Source organism: Phacochoerus africanus, chromosome 6 (assembly GCF_016906955.1).
Source record: "Phacochoerus africanus isolate WHEZ1 chromosome 6, ROS_Pafr_v1, whole genome shotgun sequence".
NCBI classification, from domain to species: Eukaryota; Metazoa; Chordata; class Mammalia; order Artiodactyla; family Suidae; genus Phacochoerus; species Phacochoerus africanus.
The window spans coordinates 7,143,441-7,161,034 of NC_062549.1; the positions used below are offsets into that span (position 1 = coordinate 7,143,441).

General features: G+C 51.2%; 1 protein-coding gene across 4 annotated transcripts in view; it reads left to right on the plus strand.

Moving 5' to 3' along the window:
• ZFAT (zinc finger and AT-hook domain containing) overlaps positions 1-17,594 on the plus strand; it is a 157,450-nt gene that overhangs the window by 109,269 nt on the left and 30,587 nt on the right. For all 4 annotated transcript variants that reach the window (XM_047783202.1, XM_047783205.1, XM_047783203.1 and 1 more), the window contains 2 exons: positions 7,489-7,627; positions 16,263-16,381. In XM_047783202.1, coding sequence (XP_047639158.1) covers positions 7,489-7,627; positions 16,263-16,381 — 258 coding nt within the window. The remainder of the gene's footprint in view (positions 1-7,488; positions 7,628-16,262; positions 16,382-17,594) is intronic.

Here is a 17,594-nt window from a genome sequence, read left to right on the forward strand (position 1 = left end):
ACCCTTGGCCACTGACCAGAGCAGCGTGTTTCTCCTGCTGCAGGGTGAGGGGCCTGCCCCAGGCTCTGCGGAAATGGCCCTCAGAGCAGGCTCTGGGGTACACTCTGCAGACCTGTGAGGCGTTTCCGCCTCCCAGCCCCTGTCATCATCCAGGACACTCCCTCTGTGGGTGCCGGGACACGGCAGTTCACAGATCCAACACGACGGCATTTCTCTGAGGGGAAAAGTCATTTCTCGTGGCACCTTTACCACTGCGTAGGGAGATGAAGCCAGTGGCCAGTCAGCTGGGGTCTTTGCTTTGTGTGGGTTGTTTGGCGAGCCTCTGGTACCCAGTACTCCGTGGGCCGCGGTGGGCGTGTGGCTCAGGGCATCGCCGTCTGCCTGGGGGAGGTGAGGTCGCTCCCCATGGGCACAGAGGGCGCGTGAGGCAGCATTTTCCAGAGTGTTTCTTGGAACATTCGTTCCCCGGGACGCTGGAGGGCAGTGCCTGGAGGGCACAGCGTGCTGTGACGTGCAGACTATCCGACCACAGAGCACCCTCCTCCCTCCCCGTGGTGTTCCCGCCTGGCACTTAGATTTTGAAGCAACCTGGGAAACGCTGGTTATCAGAGAATCAACAAGTAGGAAAAACAGTGTAACGGAGCCCACATATATCCGGCCGTCCAGTGGCTTCTGACCGCACCCAGAGCTGAAGCCCGAGTCCCGCAGACCGCAGGTGGCTGCCCGGCCGGCGCCCTCCCTCTCCGCCTCCGCTCCGCCCGCGCCCCCCAGCCCTCTGCTTCGAGGACACAGCACCCCGCTCGCTTGGCCTCTCCGGCCCCTCCCTCTTCTGGCTGCCCTCCTCCACAAATCTACGCCGGTCCCTCTCCTTTGCCCGCGTCTCAGTCAAATGCTTAATTGTCTGATGACATCTGGCGGATTGTGTAGTTTCTTGATCGTGATGCTAGACTTTCATGTGCTCTGTGAGGCACTTTGTTCCGGTTTCTGTTCTAGTCTCAGCAGGGGGGGCCGGGCTTATTAATAAATGTCTGTTGAGTGAACGAATGAGTAACTGGGTAGCTTCCGTCGAACTGTAGTGTCGCAGGTTGATCCCGGGAGACATCTCAGGGGAGGCGGGCCGCCGGGCTCCTTGGAAGGCTTGTAGCCGCAAGGGCACAGGGTCCACGGGCTCTTCCTCGCCGGGCCCTGCTTGCTTCTCCACGCTGGTCTCCCCGCGGGGCCTTGGGCTCTCGGCGCTTCCTTCCCTCGCAGCGAGGCGCGGTGAGATGCAAGTGAGAAAAAGCACCTGTAACCAAGCTGATCCCGAGGTCATGGGTTCTTGAAATTTACCCAGTGCTGCAGACCCCCACTGCGGGTCAGGGACGCCTGAGGCGAGGCTGCGTGCAGTCCAGTGGGAGCTGTTCCCTTAGCAGAGAGCAGATTTAATATCTGCACGTCTATTGTTTTCTTGTGTTGGGCACAGTAAGCCTTGCTTCATTATTGTGTTCTGTTCAAGAAACGTCTCAGTGGAGCTTCCTGTCACAGGGAGTGTGTGTGATCATTTCCTGGTGTGCGCCTTGAAGATCAGTGGGAATGGAGGCAGGTGGGCCTTCAGCGCGGCAGTGTGGTTAACTGTCTGGCCGTTTCGGAGGTAGCAGTGGGCAGCAGGCAGTTCCATGCGTGGTCCAGATGGGGAGCCATGCAGGTGGGGGACCTTGCAGGTGGGGCGCTGTGCCGGTGGGGGGCCTGCAGGTGGGGGCCGTTCAGAGGCAGGGCCCAGAGGAGGGGAAAGGGAGGCCGGGGAAGAAAAGGCAAGTAGTTTGCGCTCCCAGAACTTAATGTGCTGGAAAGACTGCTATGAAAACAGTACTGTTAATTGGAAAAGGTGCAGGAATCATCCGTCCACCCCATCCGTGGGGAGACTGTGGGTACAGTGGGGCTTGTTGGCAGTGGGCCCTGTGGTCCGAGCACCAGCAGCCAAGGGCAATGGCACCTGGGCTTTGGGGCCAGAGAGCCCTGCCGTCGCAGCTGGCTTTTGCTGTGACTGTATGACCTGCGGCGAGCCACTCACCCTCCCAGGGCCTCCGTGTCCTCACCTGAAAAGCAGGTATTGATGTTTCTTCCCGAGGTGGTCGTGAGGCCTGTGGGTGGGACTCAGGGCTCACTGCCATGGTCACTGGCGCCTTCTGGCCCCCTCGGTCTAGCCTCCAGCACGCCCTGTAGACTCGGGAATCCCGCAATCCCGGCGCAGGTATTCGGGCCAAAGGAGCACCGCTCCTCTTTTCTTTCCCTCCCTCCCTTCAGGTTGTCCTGAGTTTCTTTCTTTTTTTTTTTTTTTTGGCATATCAATATTTTAAAAACTTATTTTTAAAAAATTTAAAAATGATGGCATAGTTGATTTACAGTGTTGTGCCAGTTTCTACTCTACAGCAAAGTGACCCCGTCACACACACGTACACACACACACCCACCCACACACATTCTTCTCATGTTCTGTCCCAGGAGATTGGGTGTCCTTCCCTGTGCTGAGCAGTAGACCTCATTGCTCATCCCTGCTCAATGGAAGGGTTTGCTTCTGTGTCTAAACAGTCGATGAGGCTCATCTGATGAGCATCTGCCCACAGGCTGCTCTGTGTACCTTACCGCTGCCCCTGGCGCTTCCGTGGGGAATGCTGCCTGTGGTTGAGCCCAGACCTCTCTGCCTCCAGAAACCCGGCCCCTCAAAGTTTGCCAGAAACGTCCCAGGCCATAGAACTCTCCATGGCAAATGGGGTCGTGGGGGGGGGAGGGGCATCTGTTCTGTTTCTTTCCAGAGATAAAATCCAGATAAGTCCTCAGTTGGAAGAAGCCATCATACTTCATCCTGTTCTTTCCAGGCTCTGAGTGGCTGAAGCTGCCTGGTAGGTCTCAGACGGAACTGAACGAAGTTCATGAGGGAGAAGGGCCCTGAGCGGACAGTCAAGAAACCCCACCCCCCCGCCCCCGCCCAGCTGCAACTTCCTGGGGTGGTTGGTGCCAGCTCGCATTTGAGGAAATCGGTGGCCCCCTCAGACATAAATGAAAAATTTCCACCTTCCTATCGAGTTTTCTCGACTGCAGAGGCACTGCCAGAAATCTTAGAGGAGGCCTCCAGCCCAGGCCCCGGGGAGCGGGGAGCATCTGCATAATCCAGGGCCGTGTCTCCACCGTGCAGCTGGATTTAGGTGTGCCGGGCCAGAGTGACAGCTGCTGTTTCCTCCAGGCCTGTCACCTGGTCTTTGGAGAGACCCCCTGACTGCAGTCTCCTTTTTGGACATTTTGGGAAATGAAGAGCAGATACGTTAGAACTCTAGTCCAGTATCAACGCCATTTCATCGCACAGATGAAGGAAAATAAACGTCAACATCTGGAACCTGCCAGGGTGTGAGTGCTGTGGCTGGTGCTATTACTCTTGAGAGTGGCTGCCGTGTGTTGCGTGTCATTCGAGGCATTTTATCTAAGTCACCTGCAATTCTCAAAACCCTTATGAAGAGAGTTTTTCTGTGTCATATTTACCCACTCATTAACCTTTTTTTTTTCACTCTTCTTAGTGTAAGATAGAATGCCCATCCAGAAAGTTGCATATGCACACGAGTGTGTGGGGTGATGGGTAATTATGACATGAACCCTCATGTCCCACTGCCCAGACAGGGGCCGTTGCCGGTCCTCAGACCCCCTTCTCCATCCCCGAGGCGACCATGACCCTGAGTGCATGGCAGCTGTCAGGAACTGTGAGCTCAGTAGTTATTCTCTCAGGTCGCCTTACCTAAATCCAGGGCAGCCCTGACTCGTAGGCATGACAGCGGGCTCCCTCCTTGGTTTTGATCCACTTTCTCTTTTGGGATTTGTTTCACATGTGCTACAGGACTACATATATTTTCTGCATAGCTCTTGGATGCATATATTTTCTCCATAGCTCTTGGATGGATTCTGGCCTGAAAGCGCTCAGTAAATAACTTCCCTTTGAGATGTAGCTCGTTTGCTGTCTGCAGGTACCTGATTTAGGAAACACGTCTCGTGATTTAGTTTCATCTTTACAGTTCATACCTAAGTCCCCAAACGCATGCATATTCAGGGTGTCTCGGGGCTCATCAGCGTACCCACAGGGTCAGAGGACAGTGTCTGGCTTCTAGCAGGGCAGTGAGGAGCTGCTTCATAAACGGAATCTCGAGTCGAGCAGTCTTAGCAACGCCATCAGCCTCAGCATCGCTCCCTGCTGCAACGTGGCAATGCCTCCCAAGTTCAGACTCTTTTTTTTTTTTTGTGTGTGTGTGTGTGTGTGTGTCTTTTTGCTATTTCTTGGGCTGCTCCCATGGCATATGGAGGTTTCCAGGCTAGGGGTCTAATCTTACGCCAGAGCCACAGCAACGCGGGATCCAAGCTGCGTCTGCAACCTACACCACAGCTCACGGCAACGCCGGATCATTAACCCACCAAGCAAAGGCAGGGATCAAACCCGCAACCTCATGGTTCCTAGTCGGATTCGTTAACCACTGCGCCACGACGGGAACTCCCAGACTCTTTTGTTTGAAGGGCCCGGGAGCAGCTCAGCTATAGGGTTTAAGGAGAGAGGGCCCCAAGAGGGCGTGAGGTGGTGGCTGATGCTTGTAAAAGCCGATGATGCTGTGACTAGGAGGTTTATCTTCCTAACCCCCAGAACTGTTCAGGGTGCAAGGGGCTGGGGGCTTGCCCTCCCTGCATCTGACAGAGGCTGAGATCACAGACCCGAGGCCGCAGCAGACCGACTTGTCGTGGGGGGAACGTTGGCCAAAGTCAGTCTTTGAAACTATCTCTTTCATATTTAAGAACTGAGGATTTCCCTAGAAATCAGTGGCCCTTAAACTGACTTCTCATTTGGGCTCACCTGGGCATTTTTTGGCCTTATCTGCTCACATTTGGATAGTGCTTCTTTTCATTAGCAATCCGACCACAGAGCAGGCCTGAGGAATGAATCTTGAAACTCTCATGAGGCAGTTTATCAGTTTGCTGCAAGAAGGATGAGTTGGCTCTCCAGCCTGAGTTAGGTGTTGAGGACTGTTTCTCAGTTTAATTGCCCCTTCCTGCCTCCGTGCCCACTGACCACCCCGCACTGGCTGGAGAGCATCTTTGGCTGGTCTTTTTGATTTCTGTGCAAACGCTGGCATTCCCCAAATAATTTCATAGCATTTGCTTATTTAGAGTTGAATGCACCTAAAAATCATGTAGCTTTCGGAGCTCCCATTGCAGCTCAGTATTTAACGAATCCAACTAGGAACCATGAGGTTGCAGGCTTGATCCCTGTCCTTGCTCAGTGGGTTAAGGACCTGGTGTTGTCATGAGTTGTGGTGTAGGTCGCAGATGTGGCTTGGATCCCATGTTGCTGTGGCTGTGATGTAGGCCGGCGGCTACAGCTCCGATTGGACCCCTAGCCTGGGGACCTCCATATGCTGCAGGGTGTGGTCCTAAAAAGACAAAAAGACCAAAAAAAAAAATGTTTTAGCTTTTATTTTGTCTTTGCAGGTAATCATATGTTGGCAGTTTAGATCTCTTCTCTCTGCTCAGTAGATAGGTGAGAAGTCTGGTTAATTTTTGCCTTTGTTCCAGGCCCTTTTGTTTAATAAACCCTCTTAGATATAGCAGAAATTGACAGAACAATGTAAATCAACTATAATTTAAAAAATTAAAAAAAAAAAAAACACCTCATAGGAATTACCATTGCGGCACAGCGGAAATGAATCCAACTGGTATCCATGGATGTGGGTTAGATCCCTGGCCTCGCTCAGTGTATCAGGGATCCAGTGTTGCTGTGACCTGTGGTGTAGGTCACAGAAGCAGCTTGGATCCCACATCACTGTAGCTGTGGTATAGGCTGGCAGCTACAGCTCTGATTTGACTGCTAGCCCGGGAACCTCCATATGCTGCGGGTGCACCCCTAAAAAGCAAAACAAACAAACAAAACCCTCATATGCCAAACCATGGGGTTCTCGTCCAGGAAAATGACATGTGCACATAGCACACAGCACCCGGTGACCATGGGGTGGCCTCGAGAGAGCATGGGGTCCCTGAGGGAAGGGGTCAGAGCGGGTTTGCTCCCCGAGTCTTGCTAAGAACTGCCGCTCCTGGGAGTGCCAGCATTTCCTTTCCAGGCCAGGTCAACACTTTCTCTGTGCTGGGGTGACAGATGGAGAGGGGCGGGGGGCCACCTCTGTGCGCCTGTCTGAGGACGTCTGGGCCGACCTAGCCGCTGGCTGGGCAGTAAAAGAGAAGGGACAGTCTAGGGTGACACGGTCTTAGCGTGAGCAGCTGCTGCTGCAGACAGGCGGGGTGGAGTTGTGTGCTTCCTTGGCGGTGCTCACAGCATCCCCGTGGAGGGAGAGGCCTGGAGGACAGCTGAGGGCTGCTGTCTCTGGCTCGGGCGCCATCCCCACTGACGTATGTGAGCGTATCCAGGTCTGAGTGTGAAAATGCTCTTTGGAAGCATGGCGGGGACACACAGCAGGCCCAAGGGCAGAGCCTGGGAGAAGGCCGGCGTTTCACGTCCGGCCCGGGACGTAGACCTGGTAAAGCAACCCGGGGCTTCCGCGGCCAGCCCGCACGGGGGCTCAGCTGAACTTGCCCTTCGGAATCCCCTGTGCCGTTCTGAGTGTGGCTGCCCGTGGCTGTTCTGTGGGCTCCATTCTCGCTGGACCAGGAAGCTGCTTGTGTTTCCAGAAGGGCCCTGGTTGCCGAACTGGGATTTCTGTAGCATCGTGCTGCACGGCTGTGTGGCTCGAGGTTCAGAGGGACACTTTGATACCGTCCTGACCATGAGTAAGGGTGTGGGTAGGACAGTGTCCATCACCTGGCTGATGGACGGGCTCCCCAGGAAGCCTGTGCAGGCACCCCTCCCCTCCCCCTCGGTACCTCCCCACCCTCCGCAGCCATGGTGAGATGGCAGATGAGCTGAGCTGCAGGACCCAGTGGTGCCTTTGTCCTGCCCAGGAGGGAGGTTGGAAGTAGATTTTATCAGGCTGATTTCCCTACCTGTGGACAGTGGTGTCTGCATTGCAGGTGCTTGCAGGCAAATACTGTGGAAGAAGCTGTTTCATTAGAGAAGCAGATGCATCAGGGAATTAATTGTCGGGGGAGCTACTTGAATGGCATTCCCTTAAAACAAAAAAAGTGATAGATTCCTGTGTTGCTTTTTTGTGATTTTCTTCTTGAACAAGAATTAGACAAAAGAGAAAAGAAATGAAAGCATTGTCGTTTAGCAGAGACCCCTCATCCTTAGGGGACTGCTTGCTGGTCACTGGGATGGTCCCTGCAGAGGCAGGACCCCGCCTCCCCAGGCTAGCGTGTGTCCCTGGGGCCTGTGTCCCAAGGGGTGCTCCTCACAGGCTTTGCAGGACTCAGACACGGGAGGGGGAGAGTCGTAAGCAGGACCCCAGGGGGCGTCAGGGGGTCTTCCTTTCCCATGGGGACTTGATGACACTGGGGGGCCAGCCCCGCCTAATCCCCTCCTTGTCCCTGCAGCCTTTCCGCTGTGCCCACTGCCATTACTCCTGCAACATCTCGGGCTCCCTGAAGCGGCACTACAACAGGAAGCACCCCAACGAGGAGTACGCCAACGTGGGCACCGGGGAGCTGGCGGCCGACGCGCTCATCCAGCAAGGTAGGTGAGCGGCCGGCCCTGTCCTGCCTGGCCGAGTCCCGCCAGGACAGCTGGGACATCCGGCAGTGCCACCCTGGGCCCTGAAGGTTCCCTCCCTCCCCGCTCCTTTCTTTTTTTTCTGCTTTTTAGGGCTGCGCCCACGGCGTATAGAAGTTCCCAGGCTAGAGGATGAATCGGAGCTGCAGCTGCCGGCCTCCGCCACAGCCACAGCCACGCCAGATGTGAGCGGGGTCTGTGACCTACACCACAGCTCATGGCAACTCCAGATCCTTAGCCCACTGAGCGAGGCCAGGGATCAAACCCGGATCCTCATGGATACTAACCTGGTTTGTTTCCACTGAGCCACGACTGGAACGCCTCCCTCCCTTCCTCCCTCCTCCCTCCCTCTCTCCCCTTCCTTCCTTCCTTCCTTTTCTTTTCCTCCCTCCCTTTCTTTCTTTTTTTTATGAAAGTGTAGTTGATTTACAATGTCGTGCCCATTTCTGCTGTACAGCAAAGTGGCTCAGTCATGTACGTGTGTGTGTGTGTGTTATATTCTTTTTTAATACTCCCTTCCATCTTGGTCTGTCCTAGGACGTTGGATACAGTCCCTGTGCTGTGCAGTAGGACCTTGTTCTCTCTCCTTTCTAAATGTAGTAGTTTGAATCTACTCCCCCCGACATTGAAGCAGTTTTGTTAGTTCATCTTCATCATTATTCTCCCCAGTGTGTGTGTCAGTGTTACTTACTGTGAGGGTTCTATGACAGCAGGCTTCCTGGGCATCCCAAGTAAAGAAGTAATAACTTACGCATACATTTACCACCCTTCCCGTAATGCGCATTTGTCAGTACGGCCGTCCCTCGGTACCCGGGAGGTCAGCTCCAGGACCTCCTCAGATACCACAGTCCGCGGATGCTCAGGTCCCTCAGGTGAAGCGGCAGAGCAGAGTCGGCAGAGCGTCCGTATCCTTGGCCCTGAGGGGCTGCAGAACCTGGGGATGCCAAGGGCCTTCCGTTCATGGTCCATGCGTACGTCTCGCGTAAATGAACGTTCATGGATTACTTTCTTAATGCTGATTATCCCGAACATTTTGCTTTCCTTCGGTGCACTGTCTTCTTATAGTTTCTAAGAGCTTTTTGGAATCAGCATCAAGCGTCAGCATCTCTATATAACTGTGCTCCTGTTGTTGAACATTGTGGGGTTTCCAGATTTTTCCTTTATTGCAGTTATAGGTAATGCTCCACTAAATACATTTATAGATGGAATTCTTTAGCTTACCCCCACATGTTTATTGAGTGCTCAGATTACTTATTCATCCTGAAAAGGAAAAACTGTTTAGAACATTTGAACTAAAGAGAATGGACGAAAACTTCTCATATCATTGAGAAGTTTGTGTGTGGGGGGGGGTGCTTCTTTTTTCAATAAATAATCACATATTCCCACTTGCGAGGGTTTAGCTCATGTGCTGTTACCACGCAGAGAAATGTTGTTGGATTTATCTCTGTGCTTTGGGAATTCAGCTGAAAAAATGATTGCAGCATGCAGTGTGTCCGTTGCTACTCTCTCCTGAAGACTGTGCCTCTTTGAAGCTGAAGACTGTTTTAGAAATCCGCCTCCAGTCAACAGAGACGCGGGGTTGTACACTCGGCCACAGCCGCGATGCTCAGAGCTTCCTGGTGCAGCGGGAAGCTCTGCTTGCTGTAACGGCCATGAAATGCATCTTCGTGTATAACAAACAATTGACTTCAGCCCTTTTGGTGATGGGGCTGAGGTACAGAGATGGATGAGCAGCAGAAAAGACTCAGGATAATTTTGAGCCATCCATCTGGGGTCATGGGAGTATGTGCCTGATGTTGGCTTTAAGGCATTTTCACGGAGCTAGAGGGCAAGATGGTGCCACGCGGGGGCTCTGGCTCTTTCGCTGTGCCATTCGGGCAAGTAACCAAACTTCTCCAGCGAAGCCCTTCACCCCGCGTGGAGGTCACAGCACGCTGTGCCGTCTCCCGTGAGAGCAGCGGGCAGGACTAAATGAGAACACTTGATTGTCTGGCACTCAATGCATTCTCATTCCTTTCTTTAATGTTTTTTTTTTTTCCCTGAAAATATTCTAAGACTTCTAGAACAGTGCATCATTTTTGACGACCCCCGGTCCAGGAATCACAGAGGAGAGAATGGATTGCCTGAGTCACAGTACATATTTGGAGTAGTAGGCTAGAGATTGGTTTTAACATTCTTCACACTCGTGGGTGGGATCGGCAGGAAATAGCCGTTTCCTGGGGCTGTTGGGACAGGCGTGGGGATCGGATTGATGACACTGTCATAGCTCCTTGCTTCCAGACTCTCATCATTGCCTTGCAGAAAATGTGCTGAGGTCAAGTGGCCTCGTGCCCTAAGTTTTCACTTAACTTTATAAGACTCTGTAGTCAAGTGGCATTTCCCTGACTGGGTCTGGGTTTTCTATCCAATCTTTGCAGGAGGATCTTAGGCCTTTGTGTGCGTGCGTGCGTGCGTGCGTGTGTGTGTTTATTTTTCCTGTTCCCCTTGGAGAGACATATTGTGGAAGGAAGCAGCCCGAACGTCTCTTGGCTCTTAGGAGACACTGTGCCACTGAGTTTGGGCAGGAGAGGAGCCTCTGAAATCAGAGAGCTGCTGGAGTTTGTGTGCAGCTCAGAGATGTCCAGAGCACTCAGCTCAGGCTGTTCTCATGTCTGGGAGAGCGAAGAAGACAGGGAGAGAGTGGGACTGGATGAAACGACTGGGTTTGGAAATGCTGACTCATTCGATACCACTGGGATTTTTCATTTTCTGTTGGTTAATTCCAAGTCATTCTCTCCATCCCTGCTTGATTTTATTTTCCTCTTCTGCTTGCTCCTCAAAAAGGAGCTTCATGGAACATTATCATTTCTTGCTTTGAGACAGAGAAATACGTGTTAAAATGATCACGTAATAAAAAAAAATGCAAATGGAGTTTAGTTTTCGCAAAACGATGCTACAGCCTCCTGCAACAAAGGTAGGGACTCCTTGTCTATCAGCCGTGTTTAACAGTGTCCCGCTGTGACACAGGCAGAGCTGTCCATCGTGGGGAAGGATTCTCGGGCTGCGAAGCGTGTCTATGCAGCGCCGTGGGGGGAGGTGAGGGAAGCCCTAAAAGGCTGAGACTTCTGCTCTGCATAGGTTTCTGTGGGAAGGTACCGCGGTGCTTCCTGTGGAGTTTGAGTTATTGGCAGTGAGCTCAGAAGTGCCCTGGAATGCAGCTGCCGGACGCCCACGTCCTGTTCTGTTCACCAGCTGGCCCTCCTGGGGCAGTGGCAGGGAACCTGATTTGTTGCATCTGCCAATTTCTGTGGTGTAAATATTCCCACCAGGGCCAATATTAAGCCTCCACTGTGAAGTCCCTGAGCTGGGGAGACGGGTGCCCGGCCCGATCCAGCACGCCTCTGGTCCTGGGGGCACGGGCACCGCTGCTGGCCGCATGCCAGTGGGGTTCCTGCAGGAGACACTGTTTCCCTGGGAACTGTGGTGCCTTTTGGCGATTAGACTAGTACCGAATGCTGCATAAAGATCTTATTCCCTGCTTGTGTTTATGATATTTTGAAAGCAGATCAGACAGTCTCTTGTTTATTCCCCTTAGCTCATCACTTGTTCATTAGTGCAGTTTCGAAGTGTTTTCCCACAAAAAATACACGTTTCCATGTTGTATTCCTTCCATGGGCCTGCCCTGCCCTCCTTTTAAAGCACCTCTGATGACGCCCGCTCCGGAGCTGGTTCACCAAGTCCCGAGTGGTGAGAGGCGTCGGGGGCTTTGTGCTACCCGCATCACACCTTCTCAGCTCATTCCTGGAGCTCACGGGGTGGGGGTATGAATGGGGCTTAGCAGGCTGGTTCTTTTCCGTGGCCTCCCATCTGCACTGAAGAGGAGGAGGCGTGGCCCTGTCGGGGCACCAGCTGGTTCCCATTTGCTGGAGGTCACACAAGGCTGTGTTGAGAGGGGACACACACAGGAGCAGTTGACTTTTTCTTATTTCTTTGTCTCCAGGTTGGGTTGCTAATCTGTCCCAAGGCTGACCGGTGCCTCTCTGTCTTTCCAGCCCTTTCTTGTGTGTCCAGAGGACCTCAGACCCCAAGGGCTTGAGGAGTGTGTGAGGGGCCAGGAGGGGTGGGAGAGACCTAGCTTAAGCTCCGTTCGCCAAACCTTCCTCACTGGGGTTTGGAATGTCACCCTAGCTCATGATGAAATGCACTTAAACAATTTTTTTTTTTTTAATTGGGAGTTCCCATTGTGGCTGAGCAGGTTAAGAACCCAACACAGTGTTCATGGTAATGTGGATTTGGTCCCTGGCCTCACTCAGTGGGTTACAGATCCCAAGTTGCTGTGAGCTGCCGCATAAGTCATAGGAGCGGCTCAGATCCCAAGTTGCTGTGGCTGCAGTGTAGGCCGGTAGCTGCATCTCCGATTCCATCCCTAGCCTGGGAACTTCCATATGCTGCAGGTGATGGCCCCCCAAAAAAATTCTTAAATCTTATTGGAGTATGGTTGACTTAACAGTGTTTTGTTCGCTTCAGATGTATGGCAAAGTGAATCCATTATGTTTATGCATAAATCCATTCCTTTGTAGACCCTTTTCCACTCAGGTCACTACAGAGTATTGAGTAGAGCTTCCTGGGCTCGTTCCTCACCCCTCCTGTACATGGTAGCGGGTATGTGTCAATCCCAGCCTCCCAGTTTATCCTTCCCCCCAACGTTTCCCCTGGGTAACCCCAAGTTTGGTTTTTGAAATCTTCGAGTGTCTGCCTCTGTTTGGGGAATAAATTCTTTCGTATCATTTTGTATTAGATTCTACATTCAGTGATCTCACGTAACACATAAATGCACTGTGATTTCTCAAATCCAGTTCCATATCTCGCTTGTTAATGAAACCAAATCACCCTGTGTCCACTGTCCTTTGATAACTAAGCTGCTTTGGGGTCCGTTACCCTGTAGTGCCTGTGTTCGTTTCTTATTGCTGCTGTAATAAACGACCACAAACCTGGTGGTGGATTAAAACAACACAGATTTATTGTCTCACCTTCCAAAGTCAGGAATCCAAGATGGGTCCCGCAGGCTAGAGTCCCATTTGCCAGCAAGTGTGTGTTTCTTCCGGAGGCTCTAGGGGAGGGTCCGTTTCTTTGCCTTTTCCAGCTTCTAGAGGCTGCTGCCCATATTCCCCTGCTCGCTCCCCTTCCCCGTCTTCAGAACATCTTTCTCAGCCCCTGTCTCTGTGATCAGCCCTCCTGCCCCTTCTTACAAGGACCCTCGTATTTACATGAGGCCATCCAGTTAGTCCAGAATAACCCCCATCTCAGGACTCTTACTTGAATCATACCTTTCACGTGTCTTTTGCCAGGTGAGTCACCTATTCACGTGTCCCAGGGTTTAGGGTGTGAATACACGGGGGCTGGGGAGGGGGTTATTCAGCTGACCACACTGCCTTTTATAAGGATATAAGCTTTAGCTTTTTTTTTTTTTTTTTTTTTTTTTTTTTTTTTTTTTTTAACCAGGGTAGAGGAGAAAACCCGAACCCAAGAGTTTAAGGAAGTGGTTCTGAGGCACGTGGGCGAGGGCCAGATTCAGGCTGTCTGACCCCGTGTCCGGTGCCAGTCTGGGAGTTACATTATTGGAAATGAAATTGAGTTTTCAATAACGTCAGCCACAGCAAAGGAAGGCAGATAGCTTGGTGTTCGAAATTTCCTCCAGAATATGCTGTCTTCCAAAAAGGATGCCATGATGGAGTTTTAAAATTGCTCCTGAAATTCTGTCCTTCTTTCTGCCTGCTTCATCTTTCCTAAGAGGAGCTGGGGCCTTGGAGACAGTTTTCGTGGCGTGCGTTTAGTGTCAGTGCTGCGAGTAAATTCGCCAAGTCTTCCCGAAACCGTTACTGAGTGTTGCCTAAGAATTTAATGACTTGAGGGGGAAATTAATTTTTCTCGGCTTCGATGTCAATTAACTGGTACAGTTACACATTCAGCCTAGATTACATATTTCCATTTGTTGTTCTTTAATTAAAGCCACCGTGGTAAAGGCGGAAGTTTTAATTAATGTGGGGGCATTCTTACATTAATTTTAATTTAAACATAATATAAGGATGTTTTTCTCCCTAAATTAGTTCCCATTAAAGAATACCCCAGAAAGAATCTTTAATTTCATTTTAAAGCCTACATCTCACCTTAGGTAGTTAGCTCGTGTTCATTGCTTCGTGTTAAGTCTTTATGGAAGCAACGTCAGCTTAACCAAGAGAGAATATAGTGGGTCTCATACCTTGGAGGGTTTTAAAAGATGATCACAGGAAAAGACGTCATTTTAGGTGATTAATAAGCAGTAACAAAGAAGGTTAAACACTAAGTTTAATTATCCTCCAGGCAAGAAAGAACAAGTCCATTTGATCTTGCCTAAAAAAAGGGCACAGTGTGTTTGAGTTTCAGAAAACAGCATATGCGCTGCCTCGTCTGTAGAATATTCTGGAAGCCTAGAACTTGGTGTCTGTGGCCAGTCTTTGTGCTGACTCTGCCCCATGTCTCTGCCGTACCCTGCTGTCGGTCTGTCTGCTGACTGGGTCGCCTGTCTCTGCGGGACCTGCGTGCTCTCCTGTGCCCTCCCAGCGCTGGAGTCTAAAGCTTCAGGAGGGTTTGAGGGGCCGCCCCTCGCCACCTGGGTTGGCTTCCATTCCTGCTTATGACTGTGTGGGGACTCGCCCACCAGCTCAGGGGACAGACAAGACACCCCAGTTACAGGACAGTGCTCTCTAAGATTCCACTGACACGGGGTTGATTTGGGAGAACGAGCATATCATACCTGCATCCAGGAGATGTTTACATCACATGATGTGTCCTGTGAGATCTGTCTCATTCTTACATAATTTGTTAAGACAGCCTGTCATCAGCAGAGTTCCTCCACTTCCTCCTTAGCACCCCAGTGAGCAAGAAATAAATATTGATGCTCAGAGGGCACAGGAGAGCACGCAGGCCCCTCAGAGACAGGTGACCCCGTCAGCAGCCAGACCGACAGCAGGTACCACAAGAGCAGGTGCTCTGAGAAGGGAAGGAGCTTGGTGAATGCAGAAGGCAGGAGAGGAGAGGATGGGAGAGAGGGGGAGGGAGGAGACAGGGCTGGGAAGGGAGGCAGGGGCGGGGTCACGAGGGGTCACAGGCCACAGCACGGAGCTGGGATTTTATTCTGGGTGTGAGGGAGGGCCACTGGAGGGTTTTATACCTGTGAGAGATGCCATTCCATTCATGGTTTTTATTTTTATTTTTAAAATTGTTATTAGAGTGTGGTTGATTTGCAGTGTTGTGTTAATTTCTCTGTACAGCATAGTGACAGTTTTTAAGACCAGCCTGTCTGCTGGGTAGAGGGTAGACCAACAGTGGCCATGAGAGACCAGCTCGGGACCTGTTGGTCCCGTCTCATTGCCCCTGCCCCGCTCAGGGGGTAAGCCTGGTGGTGCCGGCCCTTAGCCTGACTCCAGCCTCTAAATACCGTGGTAGATTTGGAGGCTAGTGCCTGGGCTGCCCTTAGCCTCCCAAGGGGCTAGAGTTTGCTTCTGAAAGTGCAACGTGTTAAATCCTGAATCCAGCACTGCAGTGTAAGTCAACAAAACTTCAAATAAATGAAGTAAAGAACTGCTTTTTATCCAGCTCCTAATTTAGTTGCTGCTTCTGATGTAATTTTAGAAAGATAGTTTTTGTGTGACAGTTGGTTTGGGGGGGAGGGGCATCTTTTTTTGTTTGTTGGTTGGTTTTTTAATCCCAGAATTTCTCATTAAAGCATTCATACACTTCCTGAAACATGTGTACAGTTTAGTTAAATCAATGAGGACGTTTCAGGAGGTGACCATCTTTTTTTGTCATTTTGCTTTCTTTGGGCCACTCCCGTGGCATATAGAGGGTCCCAGGCTAGGGGTCTCATCGAAGCTGTTGACTCCAGCCTACGCCAGAGCCACAGCAACGCGGGATCCGAGCCGCGTCTGCAACCTACACCACAGCTCATGGCAACGCCGGATCGTTAACCCACTGAGCAAGGGCAGGGACCGAACCCGCCACCTCATAGTTCCTAGTCGGATTCGCCAACCACTGCGCCACGACGGGAACTCCAGGAGGTGACCATCTTTTTAATCGGTCTTTTACTGGGATATTCACGTGGGAATTCGTGCCACTGACTTGGCTTCTTATGTGGAGGAAACTGAGAATCCGGCCCTTGATGTTGATTTTGGGCACAAAGGAGATTGAGAAAAAGCACCTGTTGTCCTTCAGGGCTTACTTTCTAACTTATTTGTAATTTTTGAGTGAAAGCATGAAATTCAAGTTGCTTATCCCCTCAGCCAAAGAAATTATGTTAGTCATCTGAATTCTCCCTGGCACCTAAAATATTGTGTACGTTAAATTCTCTGCAAATTCTCGTTCAAAAAATGAAACAAAACAAAACAAAACTTTGTTTTAAAACCTCTGCCCTGAAAAACACACAGACTATGGTGTTACCATTGTGTTGCTACTCGGCTAACTATTAAGGTAAGCTTGGCTTGAGTGTAAGTGCTGTAGACAAAAAAAATGCGTTCCGTAGATTCGCGCGTTTGGGAGGCAGAATGTCTGTGCTCTGAATACTTCTTTTAACCTCTGCTTCCAGGTGGTTTGAAGTGTCCTGTGTGCAGCTTCGTTTATGGCACCAAATGGGAGTTCAACAGGCACTTGAAGAACAAGCATGGCCTGAAGCTGGTGGAGAACGAGGGAGAGCCCAAGTGGGAGGTACTTTTTGTTGTTGTTTTTGCTCTGGCTGCACCTGCGGTATGTGGACGTTTCCAGGCTGCCGCGGTGACAACGCTGGATCCTTAACCCACTGCGCCACAAGAGAACTCAGGGAGGTTCTTGTGAAAGCACCATATTGGTCAGGACTTTCCTGAATGCGGATGACAAGCCAGGCAGGCCCGGTGCTGGGCACGGACGGCTGTTCTTCCAGGCAGTGGGTTTTCTGGTGGGAAACTTGGAAGTCTTTTCGAAGCTTGTCTCACATCTGGGGGTACCACTGGCTGAGGTCTAGGCCATGCGTGTCCCCTCTTGGTCTGGGTGGTGCTTGGGCTGGTTCGTGCATGTCCTTCTTGGCCTCATTTGGTATTTTCACTTCTGTGATCACGCATCCAGGCTTTCAGGGATTGCCTCTGAAAGAAGAGCGCATTCCCGGGAGCAGGGAGGGCCCCTTTTGCTGCTCCTGGCCCTCCTCTCCCTCTGCCCAGGCATGTGCTCCTACCTTTGCTTTCCTCTCAGGTGCTGGAACCAGTGTTTTAATTTTATAAAAGCCCGTACCTGCATTTTAAAAGCCAGCAGCTGTTTCTCTTTTCAAGGACTAGGGGGCACTACCAAATTGCATTTTACGTCAGGCAGAATGTCTCAAACTCAGTCCTGCTAAAACTACGGTCTGGATAATTCTTGGTTGTAGAGGGCTGCGTGTGCATTTTAGGATGTTTAGTCACACCGTTGACTTCTACCCACGACGCTCACGAGCATCCCCGGTTGTGAAAACCAAAAATATCACAGGCGTTGCCAGTGTTCCCAGGGGTCAGGATCACCTCCCTGGAGAACCACTTCCTAAGGGCTGTCTGGGGCACTGGAGCATCCAGTGGTTAAGAGTAAGGGCTTTGAAACAAACCCAACAAGCTATGAAGGAAAAAAAAAAAAAAAAACCCACGTCATGACCATGTGGGGATTATTCGAGAATACAAGGGAAGAGGGGTTCAGTAGGCAGGCATGGGGGTTGATGTCGTCCATCCTGGTAATAGAATGAGGGAGAAAAATGAAATGACCATCTTTGGAGATGCAGGAAAAGCATTTGACAAAAATCAGCATCCACTGATGAAACAATCAATAAAGTCGGATTTGATGAATGCGTTTTTAAGATGAAAAACGAAATGTATGCATTTTCAGCCCCAAAGCCAGCATCTTCCGCTGGGAGTTTCTCCTTAGA